Genomic DNA, 21,191 nt, shown 5'->3' on the forward strand with positions numbered 1-21,191 from the left:
TTTAGAAGCCTTCTTAAAACTCAAATACACTGGGAAATGTTCAGCAACAACAGAGTGATCAAATTAAGATGATACTGTAGTTGGGATCTATAGTTGTGATTCAACCTCTTCCACACCTATTGTTAGTCTGAAATCCAGTCAGTTTTGTCTGACATTTCACTCCTTTACTCTGTGTCATTGCCAAACAGTTTGTCATGACAAGGAGTGGCAAGGAGTGGAATGAGAGCTGAACAGACTGGGACCCAGAATAAGGTATTGTCCCTGGGAATAATGAGAGCTGAACAGACTGGGACCCAGGCTAAGGTATTGTCCCTGGGAATAATGAGAGCTGAACATACTGGGACCCAGGCTAAGGTATTGTCCCTGGGAATAATGAGAGCTGAACAGACTGGGACCCAGGCTAAGGTATTGTCCCTGGGAATAATGAGAGCTGAACAGACTGGGACCCAGGCTAAGGTATTGTCCCTGGGAATAATGAGAGCTGAACAGACTGGGACCCAGGCTAAGGTATTGTCCCTGGGAATAATGAGAGCTGAACAGACTGGGACCCAGGCTAAGGTATTGTCCCTGGGAATAATGAGAGCTGAACAGACTGGGACCCAGGCTAAGGTATTGTCCCTGGGAATATTGCACAATGTGACCTGCTTCCCCCCCTCCCAGATAACCAGTGTATAAATGCCTAGTTTACAGGTGGTTCCAGCAGTCAGCATCAACATTTGGTAAGTCAGTACTTCTCTCAGATCACTATTCATACTGTCTGGTTAAACAAAGTTATTTTTGGTTTGGTGAAATTAATATATCTGCACTGAGTTTGAAATGTTATAATACCCTTCAGAGAATGTGTGTCCATGCTTAATATCTATTATTGTATTAGATGTGTTGTTATAATACCCTCCAGAGAATGTGTGTCCATGCTTAATATCTATTATTGTATTAGATGTGTTGTTATAATACCCTCCAGAGAATGTGTGTCCATGCTTAATATCTATTATTGTATTAGATGTTTTGTAATAATACCCTCCAGAGAATGTGTGTCCATGCTTAATATCTATTATTGTATTAGATGTTTTGTAACGTGGTTTATTGCAGTTTTGTGACAGAAAATAAAATGTTTCTTATCACCTGTATAGATACAGTCAAATTAAATGTGTTTTATCACCATAGGATGACCTGTATAGATACAGTCAAATTAAATCAAGTCAAACTTGCATTTAAACGTGACTGACTTTCCAGTGGATGTAAATTGTGGATAAAGTGTGGATGAATATAATAAGGGTATTTTCCTTCAGGTTGTGTTCCCCGTTTCTGCCCCTGTAGAAGTAACTAGTGTTGATGAGGATGATCCTGGTGGCTCTGCTGGTGCCTCTACTGGTTCTGTCCAGCGCTGGACATACCTCAGGTACACACAAATATACTACATATTTAATACATCAACAGCTGGACATACCTCAGGTACACACATATATACTATATATTTAATACATCAACAGCTGGACATACCTCAGGTACACACATATATACTATATATTTAATACATCAACAGCTGGACATACCTCAGGTACACACATATATACTATATATTTAATACATCAACAGCTGGACATACCTCAGGTACACACATATATACTATATATTTAATACATCAACAGCTGGACATACCTCAGGTACACACATATATACTATATATTTAATACATCAACAGCTGGACATACCTCAGGTACACAGAAATATACTATATATTTAATACATCAACAGCTGGACATACCTCAGGTACACACAAATATACTATATATTTAATACATCAACAGCTGGACATACCTCAGGTACACACATATATACTATATATTTAATACATCAACAGCTGGACATACCTCAGGTACACACATATATACTATATATTTAATACATCAACAGCTGGACATACCTCAGGTACACACATATATACTATATATTTAATACATCAACAGCTGGACATACATCAGGTACACACATATATACTATATATTTAATACATCAACAGCTGGACATAAATCAGGTACACACAAATATACTATATATTTAATACATCAACAGCTGGACATACCTCAGGTACACACATATATACTATATATTTAATACATCAACAGCTGGACATACCTCAGGTACACACATATATACTATATATTTAATACATCAACAGCTGGACATACCTCAGGTACACACATATATACTATATATTTAATACATCAACAGCTGGACATACCTCAGGTACACACAAATATACTATACATTTAATACATCAACAGCTGGACATACCTCAGGTACACACATATATACTATATATTTAATACATCAACAGCTGGACATACCTCAGGTACACACAAATATACTATATATTTAATACATCAACAGCTGGACATACCTCAGGTACACACATATATACTATATATTTAATACATCAACAGCTGGACATACCTCAGGTACACACATATATACTATATATTTAATACATCAACAGCTGGACATACCTCAGGTACACACAAATATACTATACATTTAATACATCAACAGCTGGACATACCTCAGGTACACACATATATACTATATATTTAATACATCAACAGCTGGACATACCTCAGGTACACACATATATACTATATATTTAATACATCAACAGCTGGACATACCTCAGGTACACACATATATACTATATATTTAATACATCAACAGCTGGACATACCTCAGGTACACAGAAATATACTATATATTTAATACATCAACAGCTGGACATACCTCAGGTACACACAAATATACTATATATTTAATACATCAACAGCTGGACATACCTCAGGTACACACATATATACTATATATTTAATACATCAACAGCTGGACATACCTCAGGTACACACATATATACTATATATTTAATACATCAACAGCTGGACATACCTCAGGTACACACATATATACTATATATTTAATACATCAACAGCTGGACATACATCAGGTACACACATATATACTATATATTTAATACATCAACAGCTGGACATAAATCAGGTACACACAAATATACTATATATTTAATACATCAACAGCTGGACATACCTCAGGTACACACATATATACTATATATTTAATACATCAACAGCTGGACATACCTCAGGTACACACATATATACTATATATTTAATACATCAACAGCTGGACATACCTCAGGTACACACATATATACTATATATTTAATACATCAACAGCTGGACATACCTCAGGTACACACAAATATACTATACATTTAATACATCAACAGCTGGACATACCTCAGGTACACACATATATACTATATATTTAATACATCAACAGCTGGACATACCTCAGGTACACACAAATATACTATATATTTAATACATCAACAGCTGGACATACCTCAGGTACACACATATATACTATATATTTAATACATCAACAGCTGGACATACCTCAGGTACACACATATATACTATATATTTAATACATCAACAGCTGGACATACCTCAGGTACACACAAATATACTATACATTTAATACATCAACAGCTGGACATACCTCAGGTACACACATATATACTATATATTTAATACATCAACAGCTGGACATACCTCAGGTACACACATATATACTATATATTTAATACATCAACAGCTGGACATACCTCAGGTACACACAAATATACTATACAGTACATTCGGAAAGTATTCAGACCCCTTGACTTTTACCACATTTTGTTGTGTCACAGCATCATTCTATAATGGATTAAATTCATTTTTTCCTCTTCAATCTACACACAATAGCCCATAATGACAAAGCGAAAACAGGTTTTTAGAATTTGAATAAAAATATAAATAACTTATTTACATAAGTATTCAGACCCTTTGCTACGAGACTCAAAATTGAGCTCAGGTGCATCCTGTTTCCGTTGATCATCCTTGAGATGTTTCTACAACTTGATTGGAGTCCTCCTGTGGTAAATTCAATTGATTGGACATGATTTGGAAATTGGACATGATTTCCATTCATATATGGAAGAAGTTTGGAACCACCAAGACTCTTCCTAGAGCTGGCCGCCTGGCCAAACTGAGCAATTGGAGGAGAAGGGCCTTGGTCAGGGAGGTGACTCTGACATAGCTCCAGAAGGACAACCATCTCTGTACCACTCCACCAATCAGGCCAGTATGGTAGAGTGGCCAGACAGAAGCCACTCCTCAGTAAAAGGCACACGACAACCCACTTGGACTTTGCCAAAAGGCACCTCAAGGACTCTCAGACCATGAGAAACAATGTTCTCTGGTCTGATGAAACCAAGCTTGAACTCTTTGGCCTGAATCAAGCATCACGTCTTGGGAAAACCTGGCACCAAACCCTACGGTGAAGCATGGTGGTTGCAGCATCATGCTGTGGGGAGGTTTTCAGTGGCAGGGACTGAGAGACTAGTCAGGATCGAGGGAAAGATGATCGGAGCTCCTTGATGAAAACTTGCTTCAGGGCGCTCAGAACCTCAGACTGGGGGCAAAGGTTCACCTTCCAACAGGACAACGACCCTAAGCACACAGCCAAGACAACGCAAGAGTGGCTTCGGGACAGGTCTCGGAATGTCCTTGAGGGTAAAAAAACAATTTAATCAATTTTACAAATAGGCTGTAAAGTAACAACATGTGGAAAAGGTCAAGGGGTCTGAATACTTTCCAAATGCACTGTATATTTTAAACATGAAATTATTTATGTTTATTCATAATGAATACTATATATGATATAAACTATACTGTATAGCATTTGTTCATTTGATTTTTGCATTGTCTTATTTTAGTTCTGCCATATCTAACTCTGAACAAAATAGTTTTGGTTAGAGTTGACAGTGCAGGGATACATGTATTGTGTGTTAAGTGTTTTTATACAGTATAATACTATATAACCCACCACACAACGGACTTTCTCTGCTCTTTAGTCGCAGAACCTAAAAATGGAAGCATCAAAACAATTCAGGTGTATCATGATACCTCAACCTTAAAAGACGATGAACCCATATATTCCCAAATTCCCACAGGTACGATTGTCACCAGCTGCGAGGCGTGTCACGAACAAGCCGTCTGCCGCACCTCCGCCATGGCAGGTGACATCACATGCACCTGTAAGAAGGGCTTCTCCGGAGACGGTCTCATCTGTTTACCTGGCCACACCGCTTCCGCCGACCACCACGCCCCTCGCCGTGTCCGCCGCTCCTACCCCACCTCCAACACCAACCTTGCCCATGTCCGGTTCAGCTGCGGCTTCAACGAGTGCGCCGACGGGGAGGACTGCATCACAGTCGCCGGCATCCAGCAGTGCTCCAACCCCTGTAACATCTACACGGTCCTGAACGACGCCTGGCGTTCCACCAACAACCACGTGGGCAACAAGCACTGTGACCGCAACGTCCGCTGGGACGGCTATTACCGCATGTTCATCGGCAACCAGAGCGTGTCCATGCCGGACAAGTGCGTGGATTCCTTCAAGTGCGGCACCCAGGCTCCCTTGTGGCTGGCGTTTCCTCCCCCCCAGCAGGTGGATGAAATTGTCCAGAGTGCAGTCTGCGCCAGCTTCAATGGGGACTGCTGCTGGGTGCAGTCTCAGCCCATCCACGTCAAGGCATGCCCTGGGAACTACTTTGTGTACAAGTTCGTCATGCCTCCCGGGTGCTACTTCGCCTATTGTGCATGTAAGGTTTTGCCTCCTGCTTTGCCAAGTTCTGAGTGGGGCTTGTTGACGTTGTTCTGCCTTTTGAATTGAAGTTATTGTATTTATAAACTGTTTACTGCTTAGTCATTCACCAGCTGGTTATATACACCATGATGTTCTTCTTATGGCCCTAGATATCAACAGTACTCAGCATATTCATCCATTCATTCATACAGGCGTATTGTATGATTCTGGTAATACCAGCATACTAGTTCTTTCAAAACATGAGCGATGAATGTTCCCTCATAACTGTGTTTCCTGTTTAACTCCTTGTTCCAGATGTGTCAGCGCCCACCACAACACCAAAACCAGTCACATCTACAGAAACACCAGTAGAGAACAATCGCACCACAACAACAACACAGTCACAGGTTGCCACGACTACGCCAAAAGCAATGTGTGGTACCTGCAGAGAGGGGGAGACCTGCGTGAGCACCGATGGGGTCACTTGGCAGTGTGAGAGGCCAGGTGTGTTCTCAGAAAACACCTGCTTGAGGACCTATGTACTCTCTTAGAAAAACAGGTGCTAATTAGAACCTAAAAGGGTTCTTCAGCTGTCCCCATAAGAGAACCCTGTGAAGAACCCTTTTTTGGTGCCAGATATAACCATCAGGGGAACCCCTGCCTGGAACCAAAAAGGGTTCTACCTGGATCCAAAAAGGGTTCTACCTGGATCCAAAAAGGGTTCTACCTGGATCCAAAAAGGGTTCTACCTGGATCCAAAAAGGGTTCTACCTGGATCCAAAAAGGGTTCTACCTGGATCCAAAAAGGGTTCTACCTGGATCCAAAAAGGGTTCTACCTGGATCCAAAAAGGGTTCTCCTATGGGGACATTCGAAGAACCCTCTTGGAACCCTTTTTTGAAGAGTTTATATGAGAGTTTGTAATTCCTTCTTTTCATTTTGGGTTCTTGAATAACTTATTTTCTGTTGTCTTTATTTTCTCATCCAGATCAGCGTGTTTCTCATCCCCCTGTCTCTCTCTTCCTCTCTTACAGATCAGCCTGTTTCTCATCCCTCTGTCTCTCTCTTCCTCTCTTCCAGATCAGCCTGTTTCTCATCCCTCTGTCTCTCTCTTCCTCTCTTCCAGATCAGCCTGTTTCTCATCCCTTTGTCTCTCTCCTCCTCTCCTCCAGATCAGCCTGTTTCTCATCCCTTTGTCTCTCTCTTCCTCTCTTCCAGATCAGCCTGTTTCTCATCCCTTTGTCTCTCTCCTCCTCTCTTACAGATCAGCCTGTTTCTCATCCCTTTGTCTCTCTCTTCCTCTCTTCCAGATCAGCCTGTTTCTCATCCCTTTGTCTCTCTCTTCCTCTCTTACAGATCAGCCTGTTTCTCATCCCTCTGTCTCTCTCTTCCTCTCTTACAGATCAGCATGTTTCTCATCCCTCTGTCTCTCTCTTCCTCTCTTACAGATCAGCCTGTTTCTCATCCCTCTGTCTCTCTCTTCCTCTCTTACAGATCAGCCTGTTTCTCATCCCTTTGTCTCTCTCTTCCTCTCTTACAGATCAGCCTGTTTCTCATCCCTCTGTATCTCTCTTCCTCTCTTACAGATCAGCCTGTTTCTCATCCCTCTGTCTCTCTCTTCCTCTCTTACAGATCAGCCTGTTTCTCATCCCTCTGTCCCTCTCTTCCTCTCTTACAGATCAGCCTGTTTTGCTGCACCCAGAGGTAGTGTGTGGGCGGAGCCTGGTACAGGTGGGTCTCAACAGGACTAACCTGGAGGACGCTGGTCTGGACGCCACCACCGCTAACCTGGCCGACCCCCGGTGTAACGCTCACGAAGAGCGTGGCGGCATGGTATGGTACCAGGTGGAGCGCAAGGAGGGCGCCTGCGGAAACACTCTGGAGGTGAGAACAGACCCCGACCCGTTCACCCAGTTCCTCACCAAAACTATCAAAAGAGAGCACTTGCTGTTAGACATAACCCTGGATACCAGTCTCTTTAGCTAATATTTCACTCATTGCCAATCCTTGTCATTGCCAAAGACACAGGCCTTCAAATATGAACAGTCCATTTATTGCATGTTTATCACCAGCCAATGTGACCAGTCACACCAGAGAAGCTCTTGCCCTTCAAACTTCCCCGCCAGTTCACTGTGAGCGCTATAGCCTGAAGCCTATTTTATATCCAGTAAGAAAGAGCAAGGTACTTTTTCCCTCTAATATAAATATATATATATATATATATTTTTTTTTTATTGCTAAAAGTAGGTGTCAGAACTACTGTAGTTTGCTACTTCTGGGACATGCTTGGGCTACTGGTTGAGCGGAATACAGAGAGGTTGGAAGAGAGAGAGGCCAGCGGAGATGCATGAATTGCACAAGAATGAAACAGTGAAAACAGATGGTTTATTTTTTAATGTTGTATTTTAACACGGAAGACATATTGAGGTCTAGGTCTCTTATTCAAATGCTGCGTAACACAATATAAATATACATACATATACACCACCGTTCAAAAGTTTGGGGTCACTTAGAAATGTCCTCGTTTTCATAAAGAAATTCATTAAAATAACATCAAACTGATCAGAAATACATTGCAGACATTGCTAATGTTGTAAATGACTATTGTAGCTGGAAACGGCTGATTTTGAATGGAATATCTACATAGGCGTACAGAGACCCATTATCAGCAACCATCACTTCTATGTTCCAATGGCACGTTGTGTTAGCTAATCCAAGTTTATCATTTTAAATGGATAATTGATCATTAGAAATTATGTTAGCACAGCTGAAAACAGTTGTTCTGATTTAAAGAAGAAATAAAACTGGCCTTCTTTAGACTAGTTGAGTATCTGGAGCATCGGCATTTGTGGGTTCGATTACAGGCTCAAAATGGCCAGAAACAAATAACTTTCTTCTGAATTTTCCTGTTTTCCTGTTCTGAGAAATGAAGGCTATTCCTTGCGAAAATTTGCCAAGAAACTGAAGATCTCGTACAACGCTGTGTACTAGTCCCTTCACAGAACAGTGCAAACTGGCGCTAACCAGAATAGAAAGAGGAGTGGGAGGCCCCGGTGCACAACTGAGCAAGAAGACAAGTACATTAGAGTGTCTAGTTTGAGAAACAGTCCTAAACTGGCAGCTTCATTAAATAGTACCCGCAAAACACCAGTCTCAACGTCAACAGTGAAGAGGAGACTCCGTGATGCTGGCCTTCTAGGCATAGTTGCAAAGAAAAAGCCATATCTCAGACTGGCCAATGAAAAATAAAAGATTAAGATGGACAAATAATGATGGACAAATAATATAATAAATCATTAGAAACATATACACAAATAAACATTATTTCAGCATTATGCTATAATGAAGCCAAGATACGTTTTTAGGAAAGGATACATTTCATTTGAGGGTGTGTGAGGTGCGGTGGAGGATTTGATTGATGTTTCCTTATAGGATGTACAGGGCCTTCAGAAAGTATTCATACCCCTTGACTTATTCCACATTTTGTTGTGTTACAGCCTGAATTCAACAAAGATTACATTTTTTAAAATTCGCACACATCTACACACAATACTCCATAATGACAAAGTGAAAACATGTTTTTAGAAATTTTTGCAAATGTATTGAAAATGAAATACAGAAAAAACTCATTTACATAAGTATTTACACCGCTGAGTCAATACTTTGTAGAAGCACCTTTGGTAGCAATTACAGCTGTAAGTCCACGTTGGTAAACTTCCCTACAGTATGACCAGGAATACCACTACCCTACAGTACGACCAGGAATACCACTTCCCTACAGTACGACCAGGAATACCACTTCCCTACAGTACAACCAGGAATACCACTTCCCTACAGTACGACCAGGAATACCACTTCCCTACAGTACGACCAGGAATACCACTTCCCTACAGTACGACCAGGAATACCACTTCCCTACAGTACGACCAGGAATACCACTTCCCTACAGTACGACCAGGAATACCACTTCCCTACAGTACGACCAGGAATACCACTTCCCTACAGTACTGCCAGGAATACCACTTCCCTACAGTACGACCAGGAATACCACTTCCCTACAGTACGACCAGGAATACCACTTCCCTACAGTACGACCAGGAATACCACTTCCCTACAGTACGGCCAGGAATACCACTTCCCTACAGTACGACCAGGAATACCACTTCCCTACAGTACGACCAGGAATACCACTTCCCTACAGTACGACCAGGAATACCACTTCCCTACAGTACGACCAGGAATACCACTTCCCTACAGTACGACCAGGAATACCACTTCCCTACAGTACGACCAGGAATACCACTTCCCTACAGTACGACCAGGAATACCACTTCCCTACAGTACGACCAGAAATACCACTTCCCTACAGTACGACCAGGAATACCACTTCCCTACAGTACGACCAGGAATACCACTTCCCTACAGTACGGCCAGGAATACCACTTCCCTACAGTACGGCCAGGAATACCACTTCCCTACAGTACGGCCAGGAATACCACTTCCCTACAGTACGACCAGGAATACCACTTCCCTACAGTACGACCAGGAATACCACTTCCCTACAGTACGACCAGGAATACCACTTCCCTACAGTACGACCAGGAATACCACTTCCCTACAGTACGGCCAGGAATACCACTTCCCTACAGTACGACCAGGAATACCACTTCCCTACAGTACGACCAGGAATACCACTTCCCTACAGTACGACCAGGAATACCACTTCCCTACAGTACGACCAGGAATACCACTTCCCTACAGTACGACCAGGAATACCACTTCCCTACAGTACGACCAGGAATACCACTTCCCTACAGTACGACCAGGAATACCACTTCCCTACAGTACGGCCAGGAATACCACTTCCCTACAGTACGGCCAGGAATACCACTTCCCTACAGTACGGCCAGGAATACCACTTCCCTACAGTACGACCAGGAATACCACTTCCCTACAGTACGACCAGGAATACCACTTCCCTACAGTACGTCCAGGAATACCACTTCCCTACAGTACGACCAGGAATACCACTTCCCTACAGTACGGCCAGGAATACCACTTCCCTACAGTACGACCAGGAATACCACTTCCCTACAGTACGACCAGGAATACCACTTCCCTACAGTACGACCAGGAATACCACTTCCCTACAGTACGACCAGGAATACCACTTCCCTACAGTACGACCAGGAATACCACTTCCCTACAGTACGACCAGGAATACCACTTCCCTACAGTACGACCAGGAATACCACTTCCCTACAGTACGACCAGGAATACCACTTCCCTACAGTACGGCCAGGAATACCACTTCCCTACAGTACGACCAGGAATACCACTTCCCTACAGTACGACCAGGAATACCACTTCCCTACAGTACGACCAGGAATACCACTTCCCTACAGTACGGCCAGGAATACCACTTCCCTACAGTACGACCAGGAATACCACTTCCCTACAGTACGACCAGGAATACCACTTCCCTACAGTACGACCAGGAATACCACTTCCCTACAGTACGACCAGGAATACCACTTCCCTACAGTACGACCAGGAATACCACTTCCCTACAGTACGACCAGGAATACCACTTCCCTACAGTACGACCAGGAATACCACTTCCCTACAGTACGACCAGGAATACCACTTCCCTACAGTACGACCAGGAATACCACTTCCCTACAGTACGACCAGGAATACCACTTCCCTACAGTACGGCCAGGAATACCACTTCCCTACAGTACGGCCAGGAATACCACTTCCCTACAGTACGACCAGGAATACCACTTCCCTACAGTACGACCAGGAATACCACTTCCCTACAGTACGACCAGGAATACCACTTCCCTACAGTACGACCAGGAATACCACTTCCCTACAGTACGACCAGGAATACCACTTCCCTACAGTACGACCAGGAATACCACTTCCCTACAGTACGACCAGGAATACCACTTCCCTACAGTACGACCAGGAATACCACTTCCCTACAGTACGACCAGGAATACCACTTCCCTACAGTACGACCAGGAATACCACTTCCCTACAGTACGGCCAGGAATACCACTTCCCTACAGTACGGCCAGGAATACCACTTCCCTACAGTACGACCAGGAATACCACTTCCCTACAGTACGACCAGGAATACCACTTCCCTACAGTACGACCAGGAATACCACTTCCCTACAGTACGACCAGGAATACCACTTCCCTACAGTACGACCAGGAATACCACTTCCCTACAGTACGACCAGGAATACCACTTCCCTACAGTACGACCAGGAATACCACTTCCCTACAGTACGACCAGGAATACCACTTCCCTACAGTACGACCAGGAATACCACTTCCCTACAGTACGACCAGGAATACCACTTTCCCGAAGCGGACCTCCACCCTGGACATGGGATCTTATCCCAGAGGCCGACCCAAAACCACCCAAAACAATTTGCTTACCGCCATCACATTGCACACTGCCCTATCCTATCTGGACAAGAGGAATACCTATGTAAGAATGCTGTTCATTGACTACAGCTCAGCATTTAACTCCACCCTGTGCAACTGGGTCCTGGACTTTCTGCCGGGCCGCCTCCAGGTGGTGAGGGTAGGAAACAACACCTCCACTTCACTGATTCTCAACACTGGGGCCCCACAAGGGTGCGTTCTCAGCCCTCTCCTGTACTCCCTGTTCACCCATGACTGCATGGCCATGCACGCCTCCAACTCAATCATCAAGTTTACAGACGACACTACAGTGGTAGGCTTGATTACCTACAACGACGAGACAGCCTACAGGGAGGAGGTGAGGGCCCTCGGAGTGTGGTGTCAGGAAAATAACCTCTCACTCAACGTCAACAAAACAAAGGAGAAACAGCAGAGGTCTCTGCATCCACATCAATGGGACAGTATTCGAGACGGTGGAAAGTTTTAAGTTCCTTGGCGTACACATCACAGACAAACTGAAATGGTCCACCCACACAGACAGCATGGTGAAGAAGGCACAACAGCGCCTCTTCAACCTCAGAAGGCTGAAGAAACACTCACACACTTTTACAGATGCACATTCGAGAGCATCCTGTCGCACTGTATCACAAACTACCTGCCCTCCAGGACACCTACACCACCCGATGTCACAGGAAGGCCAAAAGATCATCAAGGACAACAACCACCCGAGCAACTGCCTGTTCACCCCGTTATCATCCAGAAGGCGAGGTCAGTACAGGTGCATCAACGCTGGGGCCGAGAGACTGAAAAACAGCTTCTATCTCAAGGCCATTAGACTGTTAAACAGCCATCACTAACATTAGGTGGCTGCTGCCAACATACTGACTCAAATCTCTGGCCACTTCAATAATTAGATGTAATAATGTATCACTAGTCACTTTAAATAATGGCAATTTATATAATGTTTCCATACCCTACATTACTCATCTCATATGTATATACTGTACTCTATACCGTCTACTGCATCTTACCTATGCTGCACGGTCATCGCTCATCCATATATTCATGTGTACTAATTCTTATTCATCCCTTTACATTTGTGCGTATAAGGCAGTCGCTTGTTTGTTAGATTACTTGTTAGATGTTGTTACATTGTCAGAACTAGAAGCACAAGCATGTCGCTACACTCACATTAACATCTGCTAACCATGTGTATGTGACCAATAACATCTACTAACCATGTGTATGTGACCATTAACATCTGCTAACCATGTGTATGTGTCCCACTACATCTGCTAACCATGTGTATGTGTCCCACTACATCTGCTAACCATGTGTATGTGTCCCACTACATCTGCTAACCATGTGTATGTGTCCCACTACATCTGCTAACCATGTGTATGTGTCCCACTACATCTGCTAACCATGTGTATGTGACAAATAACATCTGATTTGGTATCATCTCATAGAACAAAATGTGTAAGATCTCCTAAGCCTGTGTCGACCTCAGACCTTATTTTCAGAGTTTATTCCAAAACCGTCGTCTTTCCACATACATTTTTTTCCCATAGGGAAGGCTGAATGAACCAGAGGTAAGGTTTTAGGACGACAAGCTTGGGAGCTCCACTGACGTGAATGGAGACGCCCTTTCTATTCATTCTTATTTCTATGATAGACACTGCCTTCTCACAAGGTAATTACAGCAGCAGGTCGTAACGGCTGTTTGTTGTTGTTCATAAGATTCTTATTCTATATTGTGCCAGATTTGCGCTCACCTCATGTTCCGTGACGTTGTCATGGAAAATATCAATGTTTTTTCCAACTACCAATCAGCAACTGCACCGTAAATACGACAGGACACTGAGCATTGAGATTGTCGAAAGCCAGTCTCTTTGGCAATGACAAGGAGTGGCAACAAATGGAATCTTAGATAAAGAGACATGTTGCCATCAACAGAAAATGATGAACAGATGAACTGGAAGACAATAGTCCAAGAATGATATTATTGTGAGAACTGGTGAGAGGTCCTCTCCTGGCTTCTAATCTTCTTCCCTTTTCCCCCTTTCACCAGACAAACGGAACGGACGCCATCTTTTCCAACAGTTTATTCATCTACCACGTTCCCGACGTGTCCTTCAGCCGACCTGTGAGCGTGCCTTTCTCCTGTGCCTACCCTCTGGAATCAGAGACCAGCCTGGATGTGGCCATCAAACCCTACCTGTCGTAAGTGGAGACGTGACGTTACAGTAAACACTGTAAAACATGGACAATGTAACACAACATCTTTGACCAGTTTTATCATTGGAATGTGATACAATACGAGGCAGCGGTGTACTTTAGGACCATGCGGACGCCTCCGAGTGGTTGGGTAGGCTGGGTATCCGACTGGATTTAAAAACAATAATAACTATGTCCCCCCAACTTCTAAAACCAAAGTTGCGCCCCTGTAACACAATGCAGGCTAACACATGTCAAGCTGTCAGTATTCTGTTAATGCGTAGACAGTTTATACTCTAAACCCGTGGTTCTTGATGATCCTTTAGATAACTAGTTAAGAGTTTATCACCTCCTCTGTTGTCACACCCTGACCATAGAGAGCCCTCTAGGTTCTCTATGGTGAAATAGGCCAGGGCGTGACTAGGGGGGTTTCTAGGTATTATATTTCTATGTTGTTGTGTGTATGGTTCCCAGTTGGAGGCAGCTGATAATTGTTACCTCTAATTGGGGATCATACTTAGTGTGTCTTTTTTCCCACCTGCGATGAGGGATATTGTTTTGTATGAGTGCCTATGTGCCCTACATATTTCACTATCGTTATATTTTTTGTTGTTTTGGAATTTTCACTATCGTTAAAATGTGGAACTCTACTCACGCTGCGCCTTGGTCCAATTATTCACTCGACGGTCGGGACATCTGTCCACTCACTCATCACAGTTCTGGTTGTTCTGGTTGTTCCACCAAGATATGTAGCTGAAGCTGGCTGTGTAATAGAGCTAAAACTATAATAATAAAAATAATAATTTCTTATCTAACTGATGGGCTCTGACTCCTACACTTGAAATATTGAATACCATAGTCAGGTTTCTACACCAGATGTTAATGGTTATCTGTAGGAGGAATGTTTGTGGTGGAGGCAGTTAAGCTTGGAATGTATTGAGTAAAGGAAAGGCAATCACATGGTTGCAGGAACTGATAAGGATGGAGAGATGTGGGTTAGTGAGGAATGGAGGTCAGGTCACATTGGGAGAAGGAACAGTTTATTGCCTGCATCACTTAACTTCCTGCCCAGCAATAAACATGTCATGTTTAGAGGGAAGGAGGATGCTCCACCCACTTTGGGGTCTATATATACTACCACTGGTGGAAACATGTGATGTTTAGAGGGAAGGAGGATGCTCCACCCACATTGGGGTCTATATACTACCACTGGTGGAAACCTGTCATGTTTAGAGGGAAGGAGGATGCTCCATCCACATTGGGGTCTATATACTACCACTGTTGGAAACATGTCGTTGTCATGCTGCTGTATGACCCAGTGGTGAATAAACTTGGTTTCAGCTTTACTAGACATCCGTGAGTTTTCTACTCTGTTTATTTGGAATCTAACAAAACCAAACCTCCTATTGGCCCATTTGACAGGCTGAAGGGTTCCAGAGTCGGTAAGGGCTCCAGAGTGGGCTCCAACATGACTCTGTACCACAGCGACGACTTCACAAAGGCTTACCCAGCGGGCGGAGTCACCTTGCCGGTGGGTTCCGTGCTGCACGTGGGCGTGTCCGTAGAGGAGTCCGAGACGGAGCGTTTCGTGGTTGTTCTGGAGGACTGCTATGCCACGCAATCCCCCGACCCTAAAGACATCATGCGATACTACATCATTCAGAACAAGTATGTGTGCAGGTGTCTTGGTTTATACTCAAGGAGGAGGTTTTCCCAGACACAGATGAAGTCTGGTCCTGGACTAAAAACACTTTACATGTAGCTTCTCCATTGAGAATGCTTTTTACTCCAGGATCAGGCTTATTCTGTGTCTGGGAAACGAACCCTAATGTTTGTGTATTTTGTGTTGCGTTATCTAACCTAAACCCATGACCCTCCCTGTTTACTAGATGTCCGACTGAATTCCGTCAGGTGAGGGTGGAGGAGAGCGGCTCGTCTCTCAGGGCTCGCTTCTCTGCTCTGCTGTTCCTGTACCAGGGGGACTACCGGGACGTCTTCCTGCACTGCAGACTCAGCCTGTGTGACCAGAGGAGCTCCTCCTGCACTCCAGTGAGTCCTGCATCTTTCCCGCTGACTCATCCACTCTGTCTCTGGTCTCACTCAGTTTGTGGTCTCTCTCTGGTCTCACTCAGTTTGTGGTCTCTCTCTGATCTCACTCAGTTTGTGTGTAGTGGTTTCTGACTCTCCTGAGTCTCTCTGTCTCAGTATCTGGTCTCTCTGGTCTCTCTGTCTCAGTGTCTGGTCTCTCTGACTCCGTCCCATCTCTCTGTCTCAGTGTCTGGTCTCTCTGACTCTCTCTGGTCTCTCTGACTCTCTCTGGTCTCTCTGTCTCAGTGTCTGGTCTCGCTGACTCTCTCTGGTCTGTCTGTCTCAGTGTCTGGCCTCTCTGTCTCAGTGTCTGGTCTCTCTGACTCCTTCTCGTCTCTCTGTCTCAGTGTCTGGTCTCTCTGTCTCAGTGTCTGGTCTCTCTGACTCCTTCTTGTCTCTCTGTCTCAGTATCTGATCTCTCTGACTCCTTCTCGTCTCTCTCCTCAGGTGTGCGCCAAAAGGAAATACCGCTCTGTCACCCCCTCTGTCCCCCTCGAACCCCTCACCATCGGACCAATCACCTGTGAGTACGACCTCTTATCAATCAAAACCAATAATAGATGTCAATCAAACAAATTATGTTGATGTCAGTGATGGACACTCAGGTAACTATGTAACTAAATAACAGTGTATTTGTTTTTGACTTTCAGGGTCCCAAAATGAAGATTGAACTTGTCATGCTTCCTGTATCCTAAACAATTAATCCAGTTATCTAAATAATTTATGTAAAGTTCATAAATTATGCATAGGTGAGATGGGTTTATGTCCTAAACCAAGCCATTTCTTATTTAATATCTTACATACATCCAGTTATAAATAATGATATTTTAAGGATATTTTTATATTTCTCGTATTTCTAGAATGATTAGTAAAATATTTCTATTTGAACCAACACAATTTCATTGTTGAACCTTTAACTAAGGCTTGAGGCCAGAAAGTGTATGTTCTGATCACTAATGTTTGTAATGTGAAAATACATGGACATCTAGTTGGGATTATATCAACACAAACATCTCCCTTTTCTAGTTTAAACTGCAGCTATAATATAATTTCATCCTATTGCTCTAAAATGCTTTGTATGTGCAGTCATTTAATAGTGTTAATAAAATATAAATGATAAATATATGTATAAATGTATTAATGTGTGAATAATGTACTGGGCATGTAGTGTACTATTGCTATGGCTTAGTTCTTTCTCTTTGGGATCAGTCAAGACAATGATGAACCAGTAGGTGTCAGTATTACCACAGAAACACTGGTAGAAGTCTGCATCATCACAACACAACAGCAGCCGACTTAGAAAGAGGAAATTCCAATGAATTAAGCAATGAATTAATTAAAAGGAAAATCTCTTTTCATCATTTTCATTATCGACAGCACGTTGTCTATATGTGAAAACGGCGCATTTCTTTACGTTGTAAAAAACAAATATAGAGTTAAAAAGTTATACCCGATGACATCATCAAAAGTTAAAACGTGGTAAAAACATTGGCTGTGTTCCAAAATGCGCACTTGCGTTCTGCGTTCTCCTGTTCTTTCAAAGGGGATCTTCCAAGAACACCTGAGAGAGCAATCTGTTTGGTATGGAAGAATGTAAAATCGCTTCAAATCTGTTTATATTTGAAATGCACTTCAACGTGACCTCTAACCTAAACAGGAAACTGTTTCATCACGCAGCCGGTGTTAACAAAGCTAGCATTGATGCTAGCTATCTTTGAGCAACTAGTTAACAATTCAGTGAACATCGAAGGTTACGCATGTAACCACGGTTATGTGAGCTATTGGATCACTCCAATATGGTATCCTTCCACGTGGCAGGATACATTCCGAGTTAGAATTTCAGATTAGTACCGTGTACCGGGTAGTGCTGCGACTCACCACCTTAAATAGCTGCAGCGCACTACTTCCACCTCGTGTCCTTTTCAAGGCGCTGTGAATCACCAACAAAAAGGATTGGAGTAATCCAATAGAGCACATAAACGGCCCAACTGGCCGAGGCGCAAATATCATTGAGGGGGAACTCCTCGGAGCAGTGACCACGATGTAGCTACTCCTCTAGTAGAATGCACCACTACAGCAGAGGTCAGAGGTCATAGGTGAGAGGCCCACGATGTAGCTACTCTAGTAGAATGCACTAGGAAGGTAGAAGCCGGCTGGCTTGCCGATATGCTGTAGTAATAGTGTCCACAATCCAGTGTGAAAGTCTTTGTATCGGTTGTCTCTGGCACAGAACTCTCTCACCATAGCAAACGAATAGCCAATCAGACTGCCGTATTGCCGGTCTGTGTAATGTAGGTGTCCATGGTAGACTCTCCATGTGGATGCAGAGACACTCTCCATGTGGATGCAGAGACACTCCATGTGGATGCAGATACACTCTCCATGTGGATGCAGAGACAGCAGCTCAGTAGACTCTCCATGTGGATGCAGAGACACTCTCCATGTGGATGCAGAGACACTCCATGTGGATGCAGAGACACTCCATGTGGATGCAGATACACTCCATGTGGATGCAGAGACAGCAGCTCAGTAGACTCTCCATGTGGATGCAGAGACACTCTCCATGTGGATGCAGAGACACTCCATGTGGATGCAGAGACTCTCCATGTGGATGCAGAGACACTCTCCATGTGGATGCAGAGACACTCCATGTGGATGCAGAGACACTCCATGTGGATGCAGATACACTCTCCATGTGGATGCAGAGACAGCAGCTCAGTAGACTCTCCATGTGGATGCAGAGACACTCTCCATGTGGATGCAGAGACAGCAGCTCAGTAGACTCCCCATGTGGATGCAGAGACAGCAGCTCAGTAGACTCTCCATGTGGATGCAGAGACACTCCATGTGGATGCAGAGACACTCCATGTGGATGCAGATACACTCTCCATGTGGATGCAGAGACAGCAGCTCAGTAGACTCCCCATGTGGATGCAGAGACAGCAGCTCAGTAGACTCTCCATGTGGATGCAGAGACAGCAGCTAAGTACACTCTCCAAGTGGATGCTTAGACAGCAGCTAAGTAGACTCTCCATGTGGATGCAGAGACAGCAGCTCAGTAGACTCTCCATCAGTTGAGAACAAGTTCTCATTTACAACTGTGATCTGGCCAAGATAAAGCATAGCAGTGCGACTCAAACAACAACACAGAGTTACACATGGGATAAACAAACATACAGTAGAAAAAGACAGTCTATATACAGTGTGTGCAAATGGTGTGAGGAGGTAAGGCAATAAAGAGACCATAGTAGAAAAGTAATTACAATTTATCAGATTAACACTGGAGTGATAGATGAGCAGATGAAGGTGAGCAGATGATGGTGTGTAAGTAGTGATACTGGTGTGCAAAAGAGCAGAACAGTGAATAATAACAATATGGGGATGAGGTAGGTAGATTGGGTTATTTACATGTATATCATCGATACCATCATTAGAGAAAAGCAAAATGGTGACAGTATTTGTGGATGCCTGTTCTGTCGTTTTACACACAGCTCCTACTAGACCGTCAACTGTCACTTCATGTCTGCACAACCTTCCCAAACCTCCCTACAACATCCCCATACACCTCCACAACCTTCCCAAACCTCCCTACAACATCCCCATACACCTCCACAACCTTCCAAAACCTCTCTACAACATCCCCATACACCTCCACAATCTCACCAAACCTCACTACAACATCCCCATACATCTCCACAACCTCCCCAAACCTCTCTACAACATCCCCATACACCTCCACAATCTCCCCAAACCTCTCTACAACATCCCCATACACCTCCACAATCTACCCAAACCTCTCTACAACATCCCCATACATCTCCACAACCTCCCCAAACCTCTCTACAACATCCCCATACACCTCCACAACCTCCCCAAACTTCTCTACAACATCCCCATACACCTCCACAACCTTCCCAAACCTCTCTACAACATCCCCATTCACCTCCACAACCTCCCCAAACGTCTCTACAACATCCTCTAACCTCTCCACAACCTTACCAAACCTCTCCACAACCCTCCCAAACCTCTCTACTACATTTCTGCCATCTGGAGACATCAGTGTTGGTCCTTCACAGAGAACAGGTATGATGCACCTGTCACTTCCATCATTCTATCACCTTCAGACAACTATAATATGCTGCTATATAATGTTATCAGGCTATCAGATAATATAGACAGAATCAACTATATCTGGTCAGGCATTGGACACATCTCACTACTTCTCTTTCTCCCTTTCTCTCTCTCTTTCTCTCTCTCTCTCTCTCTCTCTCTCTCTCTCTCTCTCTCTCTCTCTCTCTCTCTCTCTCTCTCTCTCTCTCTTTCTCCTTCTCTCTCTTTCTCTCTCTCTCTCTCTCTCTCTCTCTCTCTCTCTCTCTCTCTCTCTCTCTCTCTCTCTCTCTCTTCTCTCTCTCTCTCTCTCTCTCTCTCTCCTCTCTCTTCTCTCTCTCTCTCTCTCTCTCTCTCTCTCTCTCTCTCTCTCTCTCTCTCTCTCTCTCTCTTTCTCTCTCCTCTCTCTTTATCTCTCCTCTCTCTTTTTCATGAATAAACAAAAGTGAAATAAACAATAAAAAGTGAACAGTAAATATTACACTCACACAAGTTCCAAGATAATAAATATATTTCATATTATGTCATTATGTCATATTATGTCTATATAGAGTTTTGTAACAATGTGCAAATAGTTAAAGTAAATAAGAGAAAATAAATATTTACAATGACGTTTGTTTTTCACTGGTTGCCCATTTC

The 21,191-nt window shown here is 43.5% G+C and overlaps 1 protein-coding gene across 1 annotated transcript; it reads left to right on the forward strand.

The window, feature by feature from the left end:
- Positions 1-1,298: 1,298 nt before the first annotated feature.
- On the forward strand, positions 1,299-20,427 carry LOC139424197 (pancreatic secretory granule membrane major glycoprotein GP2-like). The gene is made up of 9 exons (XM_071175876.1): positions 1,299-1,399; positions 5,063-5,713; positions 6,013-6,201; positions 7,375-7,580; positions 14,212-14,363; positions 15,780-16,025; positions 16,247-16,406; positions 16,893-16,968; positions 19,937-20,427. The coding sequence occupies exons 1-9, from the start codon at positions 1,333-1,335 to the stop codon at positions 20,425-20,427; spliced, it is 2,238 nt and encodes a 745-aa protein (XP_071031977.1). The 5' UTR covers positions 1,299-1,332.
- Positions 20,428-21,191: the final 764 nt, after the last annotated feature.

The sequence above is a fragment of the Oncorhynchus clarkii genome, chromosome 13 (assembly GCF_045791955.1).
Source record: "Oncorhynchus clarkii lewisi isolate Uvic-CL-2024 chromosome 13, UVic_Ocla_1.0, whole genome shotgun sequence".
Classification (NCBI taxonomy): domain Eukaryota; kingdom Metazoa; phylum Chordata; class Actinopteri; order Salmoniformes; family Salmonidae; genus Oncorhynchus; species Oncorhynchus clarkii.

Coding starts and splice junctions, on each gene's coding strand:
- LOC139424197 (XM_071175876.1), top strand. CDS start 1,333: ATGAGGATGATCCTGGTGGCTCTGCTGGTGCCTCTACTGGTTCTGTCC. Junction 7,581..14,211: donor CCTGCGGAAACACTCTGGAG/GTGAGAACAGAC, acceptor CCCTTTCACCAG/ACAAACGGAACGGACGCCAT. Junction 16,407..16,892: donor GGAGCTCCTCCTGCACTCCA/GTGAGTCCTGCA, acceptor CTCTCTCCTCAG/GTGTGCGCCAAAAGGAAATA.